The sequence below is a fragment of the Lonchura striata genome, chromosome 5, assembly GCF_050655825.1.
Source record: "Lonchura striata isolate lonStrDom1 chromosome 5, ASM5065582v1, whole genome shotgun sequence".
Taxonomy (NCBI): Eukaryota; Metazoa; Chordata; class Aves; order Passeriformes; family Estrildidae; genus Lonchura; species Lonchura striata.
In genome coordinates, this window is record NC_140707.1 from 67,081,240 (window position 1) to 67,097,528 (window position 16,289).

General features: G+C 41.5%; 1 protein-coding gene across 8 annotated transcripts in view; it reads right to left on the reverse strand.

Moving 5' to 3' along the window:
- The window catches only part of SYNE2 (spectrin repeat containing nuclear envelope protein 2), a 179,345-nt gene that overhangs the window by 33,174 nt on the left and 129,882 nt on the right, over positions 1 to 16,289 (reverse strand). For all 8 annotated transcript variants that reach the window (XM_085580893.1, XM_077783923.2, XM_085580894.1 and 5 more), the window contains 11 exons: positions 15,402 to 15,535; positions 14,743 to 14,947; positions 12,607 to 12,786; positions 11,067 to 11,192; positions 10,414 to 10,568; positions 9,924 to 10,071; positions 9,097 to 9,191; positions 7,602 to 7,836; positions 6,047 to 6,241; positions 5,195 to 5,320; positions 3,100 to 3,255 (listed from right to left, as the gene is read on the reverse strand). In XM_085580893.1, coding sequence (XP_085437019.1) covers positions 3,100 to 3,255; positions 5,195 to 5,320; positions 6,047 to 6,241; positions 7,602 to 7,836; positions 9,097 to 9,191; positions 9,924 to 10,071; positions 10,414 to 10,568; positions 11,067 to 11,192; positions 12,607 to 12,786; positions 14,743 to 14,947; positions 15,402 to 15,535 — 1,755 coding nt within the window. The remainder of the gene's footprint in view (positions 1 to 3,099; positions 3,256 to 5,194; positions 5,321 to 6,046; positions 6,242 to 7,601; positions 7,837 to 9,096; positions 9,192 to 9,923; positions 10,072 to 10,413; positions 10,569 to 11,066; positions 11,193 to 12,606; positions 12,787 to 14,742; positions 14,948 to 15,401; positions 15,536 to 16,289) is intronic.

The window sequence follows — 16,289 nt, forward strand, 5'->3', positions numbered from 1 at the left end:
CTATTTAGTATGGCCCCAAGAGAAATAACACCTAGGTAAGTTCTTATTTTCTCCCACTCTAAGAGAAACTTTGTAACTACTGACTGCAATTATTTTATCTCTATAAAAGCCTCCCTCTTTTTTTTTCCCATTTGCCCACCAGTAATTGGAGAACTTCCAAAAAATAAGCATCAAGACTCTATCCTTTTCATTGAAAACTATGGATTTTTTTCCCCCCATCAAAAAGACATTTTCCAGGATGGATAAACAAATTGTCTAGACTGAGCAATTAAGGTCTGATACTGCCTGAAAAAGCAAAGTTATTATAATTGCTCCAGTATTTCAGAAATAAGTATGGTCACGCTTCTAACTAGCTAATAGCACCTGTCTCTAGCCTAGGGCTCTTAAATACACATTTATTTATTTACCTTGATGGATTCCTGTACTAAGATATATGGGACAAAGGAAGTGAAAAATGGTTCAAGCTCTACTGAAGCAAGAGAAATGAGTAACCCCTAATTTTCACCAATAAATTTTGTCTAAAGACTGTACATAACATTTTGTTTGTCTTGGCCTTAAATGGCCACTCTAAATATCTCCCCATTGCAGGAAACACTCCCTCTTCACATCTCACATGCACTTTATACAGCATATGTATAAATCCTCAAAATTCCATTACTGATTCTTCTAGACTAATATCTAACACTATTTTGTATTAAGAGTGAAGCTTAAATGTGTAGTGTGGAAGCAAGGCCAGCTCCATGTAACACCAGGATCAAAACAGAAGGCACCAAGCCATCTCCTACCACATTGCTTTTGTCCCTTAAGTTCTGACTCATTTCCAAGGCAGGGATGGAGAGCTGAAAGGGATTTCTGAATCCTTCATGACAATCTAAGCGAAGAGATGAGGATGAAAGCGCTGTCTTGAGACACAGGGAAACAGTCTCCAAGGTTCTCCATAGGAAAAAGCTTGGAGATGCTAAGAACCTCAGAAGTTTCTAAGAGTGTCTCTGCTCTGGGGTGCTCCCTGTACCCTCAACCTGAGAGGTTTGGAGGGTGAAACCCTCCATCCTTCCTTACCACGTGCAGCATCTCCCATGTATGGAGATGAGTTTACTTGGTCAGTGGAAGAACAGACTGTGCTTGTCAGCAAAACAAGCTCTACATGCTGCTGGGATTCTGACTCCATCTTTGCCTACTCAGAACGGAGCAAGACAGGATTTTTAGAGCAAGAAGCACCTTTTAGCTGGCTAAAGCAATACAGGCTGAGAGTAAAAAACAGGAACAACCCAAAAAATCCCAGACAAGCTTCTAGGAACATTAATCCTTCAAGCCATTGCTTTGAGCACTTTCTCCTCTGCCCAGCTGCCCTGGTACGAGCTCCATTTTGCACCCACGGTGTGAGCATCGTGAGCATTCCAAAGGGAGGCTAAAATAACATCCCCACGGGATGCTGGCTGGGATGAATGGTTAAATCTGTGACCTACATGCACCTTCCAAGGGCAGCTCTATAAATGCTAATCCTTTGAGTGCATCTGCTCCCTCTGCCTGTCTGCCCCTGCCCAGTTGAGCACAGGCATCTGGCTGTCCCAGGGCTGTGACAGCTGCAGCTCTTTCACCTCCCTGCATTTATTCTGCACACTTTCCTCCACACAATACATCTTGACTCTACTTTGTTATCCAAAATGAAGCAGTCATGCCAACAACAGAGCTGATAAAGTCTGCTCTCCTACCCTGTGTCCAGCACTGAGCATCACTGTGGGCTCTCCTGAGGCTCATTAGGGCTGTGCAAACATTCAGAATCTCCCTCCACTACAGCACTCAAGAGATTCCTCCCACTACAGATTTTGTGTGCCTCATACAGTTACATTACTGTCACCTCTTTCCTTCCTCCAAGACAGACTGAACTCAGTGTTGTTCCCTCAGGAAATTAAAATGGAAATTTTGAATAAAATCTGAACTTAAATTACTACAGGAAATTACTATTTGGATAGACTGTAGTAGAGCACATATAAAAAAATGTTAATTTTCAGAGCTATTCAACACAGAGGGAACATCAGGCTTCAGTAGCTCACCAAAAATTTTTAAAACAATTAAGTTCTCTCATTTGTAGGCTTAGCTACAGATTTCCATTAGGAAAATGGTTCAGGCATTTTTATTTAAAAAATAATGGCTTATATTACTCAGAAGGCAAAAGGATGTGTCTGGAATTATTTTCAGAGTTCAGAATAATCAGCAGAGAAAACACTGGTTGTAGAACAGCTGTCCAGTTTAAGAAATTAAATTCTTCTTTCTCATTGCAATGCAAAAAAAAAAAGTAATTATTTCAATCAAATCAAATAACTATTTCATCACAACACAGTTTGTGAAATAAGCACAGCTGTTCATTACTCTGGCAACATCCCCACCAAGATTGTTTGACCTTTGCCTGTGTAAGGGTTAGAAACAAAATACGAACAGGCTTCAATACTTCTTTATAAACTTTAAAATAACAGCCATTTACTTGTCAGTAAAGGGATGCAAGACTTTGGCTTGCTGGTGTGTAGAGTCCCCCAAAGCAACTTAAGACCGCAAAGGATTTTAACTCTTCCAATCCTGTTAACAGGGCAAAGTAAACACACATTCAAACTGCACAATCACCTAATGAATCGAGTCCTTGTGACTTTGCTGTAAATGTTCCCCAGCAATTTCACATGCAGCACTAAATTAAGTGTAATACAGCAACAAGCCACAAAGAACACAAATGTTTCACAGCATTTTCCCGCCACAAAGAAGACAGTTCTCAAAGTGTTCAAACCTAAGGAGTCAGTATTTAAACACATTTAAATTTCCTTTCTGCTGGCGTTTTGTTTCAACTTCCCTCTTCCCCTCCCTGCTCCGTGCCCTCGGGCAATTCCCGTGTTTATCGCTCCTTTCCTTTGGCAGCCCGGAACAAAGGCACCTATTCCAGAAAACAGCAGCAGCATCTGGGCTCAGTGCAGCCCCGCACTCACTGCTGACAAAGGGTTTGCAACAAAACCCTGGCCAGGACACGAAGGGTGGACCCCATTCCCACCCAGAACTGCCAGGAGAAGCCCCAGCCCTGCCCACCACGAACACCCCGAGGCGGCGAACACTGACCCGCAAGCACAGCTCTTCCCACTGCCTGTGCAAATGCTCCACTTGCTCCTTGAGCACCATCATGTCCTCGGTGAGGATGAGGTGTGCCAGCTCCGCCTTCATGGCCTGCAGCTCCTTCATGTCGTGGGCCCAGTCTGCCAGCGACTGCTCCAGCTCCTGCATGGAAACCGCACAAGCCTTGGCACTAAGCTCCTCGGCTTTCCAAACCTGCTCGCTAATCCCCTCCTGGCCCGTGGGGGAGGAGAGCAGGGAATGTGCAGCCGCCTGGGCTGTGACCTCCGCTGGGGCTGGGCTGGCCAGGATCCCCGGAGATCATTGGAGCCCCACTGGAACCCCACTGGAGCCCCACTGGAGCCTCACTGGAATCCACTGGAAGCCACTGGAGCCCACGGCAGTGCCCCAGCTGCCCCACCCGTGCCATCGCTGCATCCCAAAGCGCTGGGATGCGGGATGCAGCCTGGCCCCAGCAGCTCCCCACGCTCCATTTGGGCTCTCACACCCAGGCCGGCACATGGCCCGCTTGCTTCTTCAGGGTTTCCTTTATTCCTCTTATAATCGCTTTGGGTAAGTGGCTTTCCACCCGCATTTGCTTAATTTTCAGGTTATTTTTCTAAACACACAAAAAAACCCAAATCAGTTGCCTTCTCTAATGGATGATGTCATAGGCATGTCCTCAGATTTGTGAGGAATGCGGAGCTTTTAAGCTGCTTGTTCACAGAAAACAGGCTCTCTTTTCTGCTTTGCTCCCTCAACTCCCCTTTCTCTTTGTTATAACTTACATATTTTCCTTAATACTGTTAAAATTGTCACCTAAAAGGCAGAGGGTGCAGCTGGGGAATATGATACTCTACACACAAGGTCCTAGATCCCATTTTGCAAAAGAGCTCCTGGGAAGAGTCACTGGCTCATCCAAATATTCTTAGAGAGAATCCAGTTTGTCTCATTTTAAAGGGGGGGAAAAAAAACATGAGTGTTTGTGCCAGAAGTGTGCTGGATCTAAACCCTGTGAGGATTTTCATAGGTCTTGGACCCAGCTTCAATAGTAAACACCAAACAAACCTGACTCTAAAATTTACCTGAGATCACAGTACTCCTATAGATGTGCACACATGCATTTATGTCTCCTAACAAGGGGCAAATCCAGAGCAATTACAGAGCTAACTATGGAATTTCATGGGACTTTGCTAGACTTTGTAAGGTCCAGGGCTGAAAGAAAAAATAGCTTTATTCCAGATAAAAGTGCAAATCAGGAAGAGCATGCCATGTAATTTTAGTCCTTAATTGTACTATGACACCTACTAGCAGCACTTCCACTGGCACTGTCTGACCCTGCTGCCTCTGCAGCTGAATTTCTCTTGCTGGGATAGAGGCAGAAGCTGTGTGCTTCCATCTCACAGATAATTCAGGGCTACAGCCAGGCTGCTGCCGTGGGAAAGGCAGCCAGTACTCATAAGGAAGATTTTAGACAGCTGATAATGAGTTCAAAGCCTTGGCTCGTTAATAAGCTTATTTGTTCCCACTACACAGGTCAACAATTTACTTCATAAAAGGATGATGAAAGACTGACCACTCCAGACAAAATGTCTCCTATCCATTGGAAATGTTTTTCTTGCCATTTCATTTTCATGGTGCACTATGCGCTGCAAGGAATTTTGCCACTCCCTTACCCTTAATTTTCCTTCTCTTTAATTATTCCAAGCTCCTGCAGGTATGTATGGTGCTTTGCAGAATTACAAGGTCTCTTCCCTGAGGAACTCCTTGTGCAAAATGGATTGGGAAACAAAATGGGAGATTCAGTCACGGGAATAGCAGCCAACTGAGCTGAGAGAAGGGAGCTATTTCCCTTTTGTTTGATTAACTACTTATTTTTAAAATTCAGACTGTAAATGGAGCAGAAGCAGGAAAAAAATTCCAAACACTACTACTACTCAATCTTCTTGGTCAGCTGGACTTTGGAGATCAGCAGCAATCAGGATGGTGTAAAGGAGAGAAATTCCGTGTCACTGAAGAGAAGGTAAGAGGGAAAACTGATTTTACAGGGATGAGGTGTTGTGCAAAGACTACATCAATCTAAATACAATATGGCTATTCATACCTTAATATGTTCCTTGGCTTTGTGGAGCTCTTCATGTTCAACAGGGAGTGGATCTTTTACTTTCTCCTTTAACTCTTGCAGTCTGCTTTCCAGTTCCTTGGTTTGCTTTTCAAAGCGGTCGCAAGTCTGCTCAGGGAGACCCAAGGAAATATAAAAGCTGAGGATACATTATCATGAAATATGAACCACATGGATATGTTACAAAATAGCATCTTCAACCCACTGAAATAATCTATCATGTGCTCTGGTTTTTTGAATTTTCTTTTTTGATACATAGTGCCACCCACAAGAATTTAGTGCTTGGATTTACAAAACTTCAAGCCTCTCAGATTTAAGGCCTGCCTTAGAGAATATTCCTGCTCACTTTGTTTTGTTCAACCCAAGAGGCTCTAAGCATAGTTTTTGGACTCTTATCAGTGACAGTATTCAATTTTAAGACACATCTAATGTTCTACCTAGCCATGAAAGCAAATTCACTGCTGTAAGGAAATAAATATGACTAACCCTTCTATTTAGAAGTCATTGTTCAACAACACGAGGAGGAACAAGTCATGTTAAGTCTAAGCCAAATTTTAGCTTCACAGCCTAAAGCAGGAGTGAGCTTCAGGCCATGGAGAACTTGAGAACAATTAGAGCAGGAACATCCATTGTAGCAACAAATGGAATCCAACTCAATTTCCTTTGGAGAATCAGGGGACCACAGTTTCAGCATTCCCCAAGCCCTGATGACACACGACAGGCACTTCCCTCAGAGTGCCCCTGCAGTGAGCAGCAGCTCAGCCCTGGAGATGGTGAGCCAGGATATTCCTGAGACCCAGTGCCAGAGCAGGAGGTGGGGAGGGCATCACCCACCTGCAGGGTGCCACTGAACTGCATCTTCTTCTTCTCCAGCAGGGCCTGGGTTTTCCCCCAGCACTGCTGTAACTGGCTGAGCTCCTCCTGGAGAGCAGCGCTGGTGTTGGGATCGGAGACAGCGCGCAACTTCTCCCCCACATCGATGACCAAGGTGTACATGGCCTGCCACCTCTGAAGGATCACTGCCTTACTCTTGAAAAGGAAAAAACAGTTAACTTTCTAAGCTGCTTTAGAAAGTTACAGAAGTGCTTTCCCCGTATTTCACTTTGGGAAGATGACTCACAGGGTACAACTTTGTTCATAGTCATGCTTCTTTAATTTCAGAAAAATCATGTTTTCTCTGATATTTTGATTTATAAAACTCTACAAAAGCTTTTCCCAGACCAAAACTATAGGGTGAAAGTAAATAAAAAAAGATGGATATTCAGTTGTATGAGTTACTCAGAACTAAAAATACAATCTAAGTTCTGTGACCACCTCTAACATCAACATCTTAGGTTCATTTTTTCAGCGATAACAGCCCTGTTAATCATGATGTATTCCAAGTGAAGTAAGCCATCAATAATAATTTGCCTACAACAAATTGATCCCTAACACAAGGACGTGTAATCAGAGTTTCTTTCTGTAGAGCAGCAGCAGGAGGAAAAGGGCAATTTGGAGTAGGAGGGAGAAGACTTTCTGGCTTTTCTCACTAAGAAAAAAAGCATGACCACTAAGTTGTAAAATCTACTGAAAATCACCTTTACACAGCAGGTAGAAATACAAATTAAATAAAAAGGGCAAGCACCAAATGGAATACTGGCAATGTCTTAATCCATCAACACTAGGCGTGTGGGGACATAATATAAATCTTGGACTGTGCAAATAGCATTCAATAGTATGATTTTAAAAGGTTTTAGATTGCCTTATGCAACCATCAAGTTCACTGCTTGTTTCTACCTTCCTATAAAACAAAGAGGTCCACAGCGAATCCAAAACCAAAATATCCAAAATTAACAAAGAAAAATATTTTTTCCACTGCATGTAAAATGCAGAACTCACTGTTCTGAAGAATTTCTCACCAGGTTTGTGTATCTTGGAATGAAGAGATTCCCTTGCAAGTATTTTTTCCTTTGTTTCTGGCCTCTCCTGCCCATCCCTGCACACACAGGACCTATATGGCCTGTCTTGCCATTTAAGTACATTTCTTCAGGCAAAATAGAAGGCCTGAATTCAGCAGTCCTGTCAGTAAGATGCACACAGACCTAAAGGTTACCCTGCTGATTAGTGTGTCTGTCTCATCTGGCACCTGAATTTCCATTTTCATATCCGTAAAATTTTTAAAGCATGCAAGGCTACTAAATGACCATGCTGATCAAGAAGTTCCTGAGTATAATGATACAATGTCACTGCTTTCTTATCTGTGCTCAGCTTTAAGGAAAAAATATCAACAATCATTTCTCCCCCAAGAAAGTGTGTGATTTTAAAGCTTTTTACCTGACTGGACAGAAGTTGTTTCAGTCTGAGGGAAAAAGCTCACATATTTTAGATTTATGAGAAATAAACACAGTACCTTGAAATCATGAATGACATTTCTAAGCTGGTAAAGGCTGTAACAGTCCTGGCTCTTCACAGCTGCAAGGAAGCTGTTTGTGTCATCAAGGAATCTGCTGAGGCTCTGCAGGGAACTCCTGAAGAGCTGCCACTGGCTCACGAGTCCATCGATATCTTTCTTCCTCTGCTGAACCATCCGGATAACATTCTGCCACTGATCTTTCAGCAGAGTGAGCTTGGAAATAAACTCTGTCCTGAAAATTACGAGGGCTGAGAGTTAATTTATTTTGATCTCAAGGCTGCATATTATAGTAATTGTGATGGATCTCCATTTGCAACACTGTTTTCCAATTATAATACCCAACAATCCAAGCAAGCTCTTCACAGCCCTAAGCTCAGCTGTATTTCATCTTTTAAGCAACCAAAACAACCTTTTACATGATACAAAAGAGGGTAAGGCAAGTCAATCTTGCATTTGTGGTATAGCAACATACATAGTACAGCAATGAAACAATATGCAATAAAGACTTCTCTAAAGAACAAAAAGGTCAATCCAAGTGAGACAAGGTCACTGATTCTGCTGCAAAACTGATCTGCACAATGGAAAACTGTGTTGTTACTGAACCCATTTAAGCAGTTATTTTGTCCTCTTCTTCTCAACATGGTCAGATGATCCAGCAGATCTGGCTGGTTGGTTAAGGCAATCCCATCTATCAATTCTACTTCTCTGCAGGAGGCCATCGTCCCTGATTCACTCTCACACAAACCCCTGCCTTTGTATGGGTAGCTCCAAACACAAAAATCCAGCAGCTCAGCTTAGTGTAGCCCTACCTTCCCTGGCAGTTTTAAGCCAAGCTATATATTTCATACTTGGGGGAGCACACACACTGTCCTGCCAAGTCTCTGGAAGCAGTAAGATCTGGCAGGGAAGGGAGGAAATGTGTTCACCCCAAACACCTGAGGCAGCTGAGCCCCTGCTCACAAACATTACCTGCTGTTTCTCACGCTACATTGATTAAGAAAAAGGTGTAAGATCATACTGATAAAAAACAGGTTTAGGGACCATATGTTTGGGGTTTCATGGCCAGTGACTCACGCCCTGCCCTGTGTGCCAGGAGCAATGTGGATAGTCCACACCTCTGCACTCTGAGAAGCAGAGAGGTTCAGGAAAAGAGAGAGCATCCTTCATATGTAGCATTCTCATTATGCTCTGTGGGCAGGCAGTTTCTCAACCACAGGTACAGAACAAAAGACTCCTCTTCAGGAGCAATTATTTTTGTTTTCAGCCCAGCCTGTTACTATCCCAAATGCAGTCTGGCCAGGGCACCTGTGTTTCTTTCTCACTGCACCTTCTCATGCTTTTGCAAAATGTGACAGGTGATAATTCAAAGAGTGAACCCAGCTAGGAATTTAGATTTATGTCCTCATAAGAGCAAAGATTCCATACCAATTCCAAGGAAGACAGCATATTCACTAAACGAGCAAGATCTTAAGGAGGAAATCAAATAAAGTACCTTTTTTCTGCTTCTCCAGATTCCAAGGAGAGTAGAACTTTTTCTATGATAGAATTAAATGTCTGCTGATTTATGGAAATCTCAGTCTGCAACATCTGAAAATACCAAGAGGACAAGTTTTAACTACTCAGTGAACAACCTTTGCTATGAAAGCTGCTTCTGGCTCCTCTAGAATGACAGCATTTATTTAATTGTAAAAGCTGAAAACTCTTATTATTTTCAATTGCTAGTGTCAAATGCGCCCCAAGAGTCCACAGGGTTTTTGGATACCAGGAGGAATTTGCACATATATGATAGTGGACCCCACCGTGATCTGGATGATACAGATCTGAAACCTAAAGTTTTTTGATTGTTTCTCTGTAACAAATAGCAACTGTCTGGAAAACTGCCAGAGAAAACAGGTTTTCACTAAAATCTAACTGGTCAAACCAGAAACATGCTGTGAAAACACTGTTTTGAATGCATTTCTTCCAGAAACTGTTAAGATTGCTGCTAGGTCTCCAGCAAACTACCCAGTTAGTTGCCACAGGCTCAGGCTCCAGTGTTCTGGGACAGGCAGACAAGTACACTTCAGGGCTGGAGAAATGTAGGACTTCCATGACACAGCACTTAAAGATGCACTCCTAAAGGTCCGATCCTTGCAAAAAGGGACCTGTCCCTTTAAAAATAGATTTTCATGTTTCAGAATTTTTACCTTAATAGGTATTTCATGAGTGAAATGCTCTGTAAAATCCTGCCCAGATCCAATTTCAAAAAGGCACATTTTTTAGGATTTCCCCTGCCTTCATCCCTCAAGATGATGCTTCCATTTTTAGAGTTAGATTTACCTCATATACTCTCTGTTGTTCTTGCAGTTCTTCAAACTGTCCTGGAATATCTGTTTTTAAAGCTTCTTTCATTTTTTCTAGGAATTTCATCCACTTTTCACATTTCTGAAAGAATTTCTTCTCATCATTTTGGGTTCCCTCAAGCATACTGTAAAACAAAATGAATAACCAGAAACTTCTGTTGGTGGATGTTTTTCTGGGTATGTTTACAGGTGCTCTAATGTGGTGGTTAGTAAAATTAACATATGAGGGTTTCACTTGGCACTTTGCTTCCCTTCTTCCCCTACGAACATCCAGGTTTTTGCTTCAAGTGACTTGGAATACAAATAGCCACTGAAAAATCAAGTAAACCGCAAGGGCAGAATTCCACCTGGCAAGCCCCTGAGAAAGCTGAGGACAGATTGCAAGATGTTTTATTCTTTAACTTGGATTTCATTTCAATCCAGAAAAGGGAATTGTTACTAGTGTTTTTTTTGCTTGCATTTCAGACCTGCAACATTCCAGAGCAGCTGCTGTTTTCTGACTCCACTGCCGAGTCAGGCTCTGCATTTTCTTCAGGGTGAAGTCACTGAGTGGCAGCTTTATGCTTGCTTCATTCAAACTCTCTATGCTTGGAGAAAGTGCAGCAAGCTCCAGTGTCTGATTCTGGAAGCAAAGAAAAAAAATTATTGCAAAAATGTACTGCCTTTCTTTAATGTCCAAGTAGTATAGAAGCTTATTTTCCACAACTTGAAAACACTCAACATTTCTGTGTTAACTTCAAAAAATACAGGGGAGTAAAAAGTAATAGCTCTTTTACATAGGGCTCACTTTTCCAACAGTATTGAACAGATACTCAAGACCTGGTACCTCCACATTTACTTCATACTCTACATTGGGGGAAACAGGGTAGCTCCAGAGCAAAGCTGGGGAAAAAGAGCTCACATCAACCCCAAATCTGTGTGATTTTCCTCCCTTCCAGGCAGGCATTTGGCCTAAAATGCAGATCTAGAGTTTCTAAACTTTAATCATTGCTTTTTGTGTTTGGCTGAATTATAGTTACTCTGATGAAGTGCTGCAACTGTGACATTTAGGACACAAAGAGCATCTTGAAGTGGGCAAGAGCTGAGTAGTATCTTTTGGTATTTGGGAATGCAAACATACCATGAGCAATTCTGAGTTGTCTCCTTCCTCTAGACAGAGGCTATCAAAGGTGTCTGTGCAATTCTTGACACGACCCTCCAGCGTTTCCAGGCAGTTGTTGAAATCCTCCAGTTGTAAAAGATTGAACTGGGGTGAATATTGAAAATTTACATAAGTTACTATTCATTACACTTATTCAGTGGACAAAAAAGAGCAATAAGCAATATTTTAGGAAAACAAACAGTTATTAAACCTAAATTCTAATGTATTTATAACTCTTTGAACTTTTTTCCATTTTTCAACTGGACAAGGGGAAAATTTAACCCAAAGCAGAGAGCAAGAAACAGAATCTCCAAATTCTGAGATAGGTGTACCTATGTGAAAGGAATAAGGGTTTCTGTGATCCTTTCATAGCTTTGTGCTATTTAACTTATTTTGAAATTGAAAAGTCAAAACTCAGTTTATCAGAGGGGAGAAACTTGTGAAAATGAGCTTCCTTTGAGGTACACATAAAACCTGCTCCCATGTCCCTGCATAACCAAAGCTGTGCAGCTTACATGAGCTCTGTGGGAAAATCAGTAGGGCTGGAATTCAGCTTTCCTTTAGCAGAACAGCACTGGAAAGCTTTTACTTTCTTTCCAGAATGAAACTCCACATCTCTGAGAGCACTTACACAACAGTTTTATAAGGCATGAATGGCAAAACCTGGTGTGTGGATATTGCTGTGGCAATACCACAGGGTTAAACCAGAGAAAACAACTACTCAGAAATACATTTTTTTTTTATGCAGTGAGAAGTTCACAGGGAATATGAGAAACCTGTTTTCTTCACAAAGATTTCTGGTTTCCAGCCATTAACTGTGCTGGTAGATGGAGTCATAAATAGAGTTGGCTTCAAATGGCTTGATGAATTTGGGTTTACTTTAAAACAGAACAATTCATTGAAAGCAGACTTTTTCTATAGGAACAGACCAATTCTACATCAGTAAATGTCCAGCAGCACATTTGCTTGGAAGCTTTCTCAGGAATACCTGTGAAGAGGAGAAGTCAATCCTGCACTACTCTGAACAGAGCTCCTGGATCCAGGTCTCTCCCCACTTGGCCTGAACAGGAATGTGGATCTGGTCCTCAGAATTACACCAAATGGTCACAGTTTTCTGTTTGATTTTAGGTTCACTACATGAATTCTTCCCAAGGAAAACTGAAGCCCATGATTTTTTTTTCAAGGTAGAGCTGACAGTGTTTACAACTTACTTCAATGTTCAAAAAAACAAAAATACGTTTCCTAACCTTTAGTCATCTGAGGGTCCTGGGGATAACAGGCCCACTGACAAAGGCTGTTAGAGCAACACAGGCAGATCAGGGTGAAATCCTTCACCTGTCCTTCTGGCTTCATGTATTATTTCTTTATATAGTTTATCATCCTTCTGAGTTTTAATTAATTGAAATTTCAATTCAAGGACTAATGAGGAATGTAGCTCACACAGGACTCTAGTGAAAAAGTTACCCCACACTGACAGCTAGTTTAATATTTAAAAAAAAAAAAAAATAGAAAAACAAACCTGAAGTTCATCCAACTTCCTCTGCAACATCTTTTCCAAATAGGTTGCTCTCTGGAATGGCTGCAGCTTCTCCATCAGAATGGCTTCAGCAGCTGTCCCAGCCTGCTGTTTTATCCTGTCAGCCTGCAAATAAATCTGGGTTCGGCATCCTGCCAGGTTTTGAAGGCCGTGCTGTAAATTCTGATGAGAGAAGGGGAAAGGGAAAAAAAAGTCAGTAAATGAATCAGATCATAATTCATGTGCCACTTTCATTTGGTGTCTTTTGTTGCTGTAACTAAACTCTTTTTGTTGAGCCCATCTGGGAGCCAAGCTCAGCTATGATGAAAGCTTCAGGCTTTTACTTGGAGGATAATGGGAACTGCATCCATTCAGTGCAGTGCTGGAAAAGGCACAGTTCAAAGTTCAGTGGAACACCAGGGATACTGCTGCTCCAGAGGAAATCAGGGAGGGAAATCAGGATATCCCTCTCCACAAGGCTTGTGTACACTAGAAGATGGAGGAACTGGCCCATGCTGCAGGTGAGGAATGCTCTTTAGTTGCAACCCTGCCAGTAGTTTGGATCCCTCAGGGGCTGAGGACTACAGGTTTGGTTTTATTCATTCCCCTTTACTAAGAAAGATGCTATAAAATTATACTCTAAAGGCAGTACAAGAACACAGGGAGTAATTTTAGACTCATTCAATGTATTTGATTTTATTCCTTTTTTTTTTGACAAGTGATATTTATTTTTAGCTGTGAAAACCCCTGAAATTTGTCACTATGAATTGTCTTTTCTGAGAATAATGAGCAAAGTCTTTGGATCAATATCAAAGAACACACACATTTCCCTAAAAAGCAAAATGGTCCTTGCTTCCTGACCCCTTTGTTTGAAAGGATCACGTTATAAAATACCACTCCAGCCATTTAATAAATAACCCATTTTGATTTCTTATTCTCTATGTAAGAATTTATTTTTTATTTTTTGTGGTGACAAAAATCCATAAAATTATAATCTTTCCTAATATATATAGAGAAAAATACTAGAAGGATTAAAATACAATTTTGTTATGCACATGTATATTCAAATATACATAACTCATATACCAATTCACTGATCCCCATTCTTTTAATTCACCACTTAAAGAAACTCACAGTAAATTCCATGTGTTCTACCCATACACACCAGGACAGGATCTACAGTGGTAATGGCATTCAGGTGGCCATGCCTTGCTTAGTAGGTGTAACACTCTTCCCAAAAATTTCCAGAAAAGACAATCCCTTTTTGCTGACATATTGGTGATTTTCTGTCAAAGTCATTAGTAGATCAGAAAAAAGTAAAAATATTTTCATCTAGGTTTTGCTGCTATCAGTTTTTTCTGATAAAGAAAGATACACGAGTTTCCTTCCCTGTAATGTAAAGTTTCTTAAGGCCACATGCAAACTGGAATACTCTGGACTTCTTCCAAATTGTGGCTAGAGATTCATAAAGCACAATGAATCACTGCTCTGTCCTGACAAAAAGATTATTATATTTCTTAGTAGATTATTGTATTTCTTTCTTTATCATAGTCTGAAGAAACCAAAAATGTCAGAATCTAATGACAGCTTTGCTGCCTGAGAGTCCATGTGCCATGTGGTTTCAGCATGAGATTTTATTTGCCTAAAGTCAAAAACATTTAGAATAATCTAATGAGCTCAGGAATCTGTGAACTCATCACACCAGAACAAAACTCAGTATCAAATCCAATTAAAATTAATTTGAAGGCTGTGGAAGAGTTCAGGATCATCCTGTGCTTAGGAAAACCGCTCTTTTTCCCCTCAGCTGTTGTTCTTGCAGACATTATTCCTCCTCCCAAGCAATGCCCCATAAGGTAAATAATTTTTCTTTCAGTGATTCCTTCCAACACAGACCTGATCTTTTGTGTACAGCAGAAAGGGGCAGAGATGGAATAGGACTCAGGACTGCTCTTTTCTCACCATACACTAATTCTGGTTTGGTCTCTGGTCAAAGTGCTTAAAGGAAATACAAAGGTTTATTTCATGGAAGAAACCCACAGATTTTGTCTTTTCTACTGACTGGATTGTTGGTATTCTTTTGCCTTGTTTCTCAAAAATAAATCTTGGTTTGTACCCAGCAGCAGAAACTTATTAATGTACCTTTATCTCCTGTATCCTCTGCTCCAGGGTTTCTATGGTGTTCTCCTCAGGCACATGAGCATCCAAGAGCTGAGCACATTGCTGGCTGTACTGCTGGAACTTGGCTGCTGTCTCAGTGCACAAAGCATCAAAGGGCTCCCAGAGCTGCAGAGCTGCCTGTGCTGCCCGCAGCTGATCTATGATCTCTTCATTTACTGAGTTCCACCTGCCAAAATATCAAAATATTAAGTGTTTCCCCATTAGGTTCTCCTGCAGAATATGGTTTGGCACAGGATTCCTGTGGGAGTTGCTCTGCATCCACACCCATGTTCCTGAAAAGACACAGTTTGTGATGTGGGAATCATCGCATGACAAGCATAGAGGTAAAAGGTGCAAGTTCCCCATGCCTGGAAGTGTTCAAGGATGGATGGGGCTTGGAGAAACCTGGTCTGGTGGAAGGAGTCCCTTTTCATGGCAGGAGGGTTGAAACTGGATGATCTTTAAGGTCCCTTCCAACCCAAACCATTCCATGATTCTGTGGTTCTACTCCTCACACAGATGCCCTTAAATAGGCGAGATGCATTAGTGCAGATTTGAAAATCTGACAGATGTTCGAGTCCTGCCTCAACAACTTGGGTTTTTTAAATACTTATAACTGGGGTCTGATTTTGCAGGCTTACCTAGTGTGGGCCTCCGTGCACTTCTGGTCAATAATCTCTGCAAAGGAGGGGGAGCAGTTCTTCTTCAGGTTACTGGCAGCAGCCTGGAGCTTGGCCCAACTTTCTTCACTGTTCTCTGATTCATCTTGAAGAGCCTGCAGAATGGATTATTGCAATTAATTGTGTGGGACAAATGATTTAAGTGTAACTTCCCCTATAGATTGGCAGGGATAGGGCAGCAATAATGCCATACTTCTGCAGCACAGATTAAAACTTTTGCAGAAAATGTAACACCTGTTCTTAAAAATTAGGAAGCTAAGAGAGGTGAAACGGTCCAAGTTAGGAAAAAAAATCATTCAGGAGATTTATTTTAAATCGAGATAATTTATTGACTGCTAAAGAAAAAGCTCATTTAGCAAACTCACACATCTGAACTGAATAAATGAGTTTGCTAGAAACCAAAAATGCTTTTATTTTAAGCCACTGTTTCTACTGGCACTAAAGTTGGCTTAACACCTCCTGCCCTCAGCTGCAAGTTTACCCTCCTGATAAAGGCAATTACAGCATATCTGTGAACTGCTCCAGGTTAAAAGTAAACAGGGTGATTCAAGGAAGGAGATGAGAAGGTGACCAGCTCCTTTTATTTATAACATGAGCCCAGGTGAGGGTAGAGAACACCTTGTGCAGACTTTACTGCCAAGAGACCCACACCCAGCATTCACAGCCTCAGTCTGTCCTGCACCACTTCTGATACAACTCAAAAAACATCCAAATCAGGCCTTATTTACAGGAAAACAGGGAGTGCTTGCACAGCCTTTCAACACTCACTTAAAGCCAGGAAAAGAGATTTTAGCCAAAGCTGTGAAATGCCCAGACCCAGGGCCAGCCAAACTACCTAATCCAGATGCT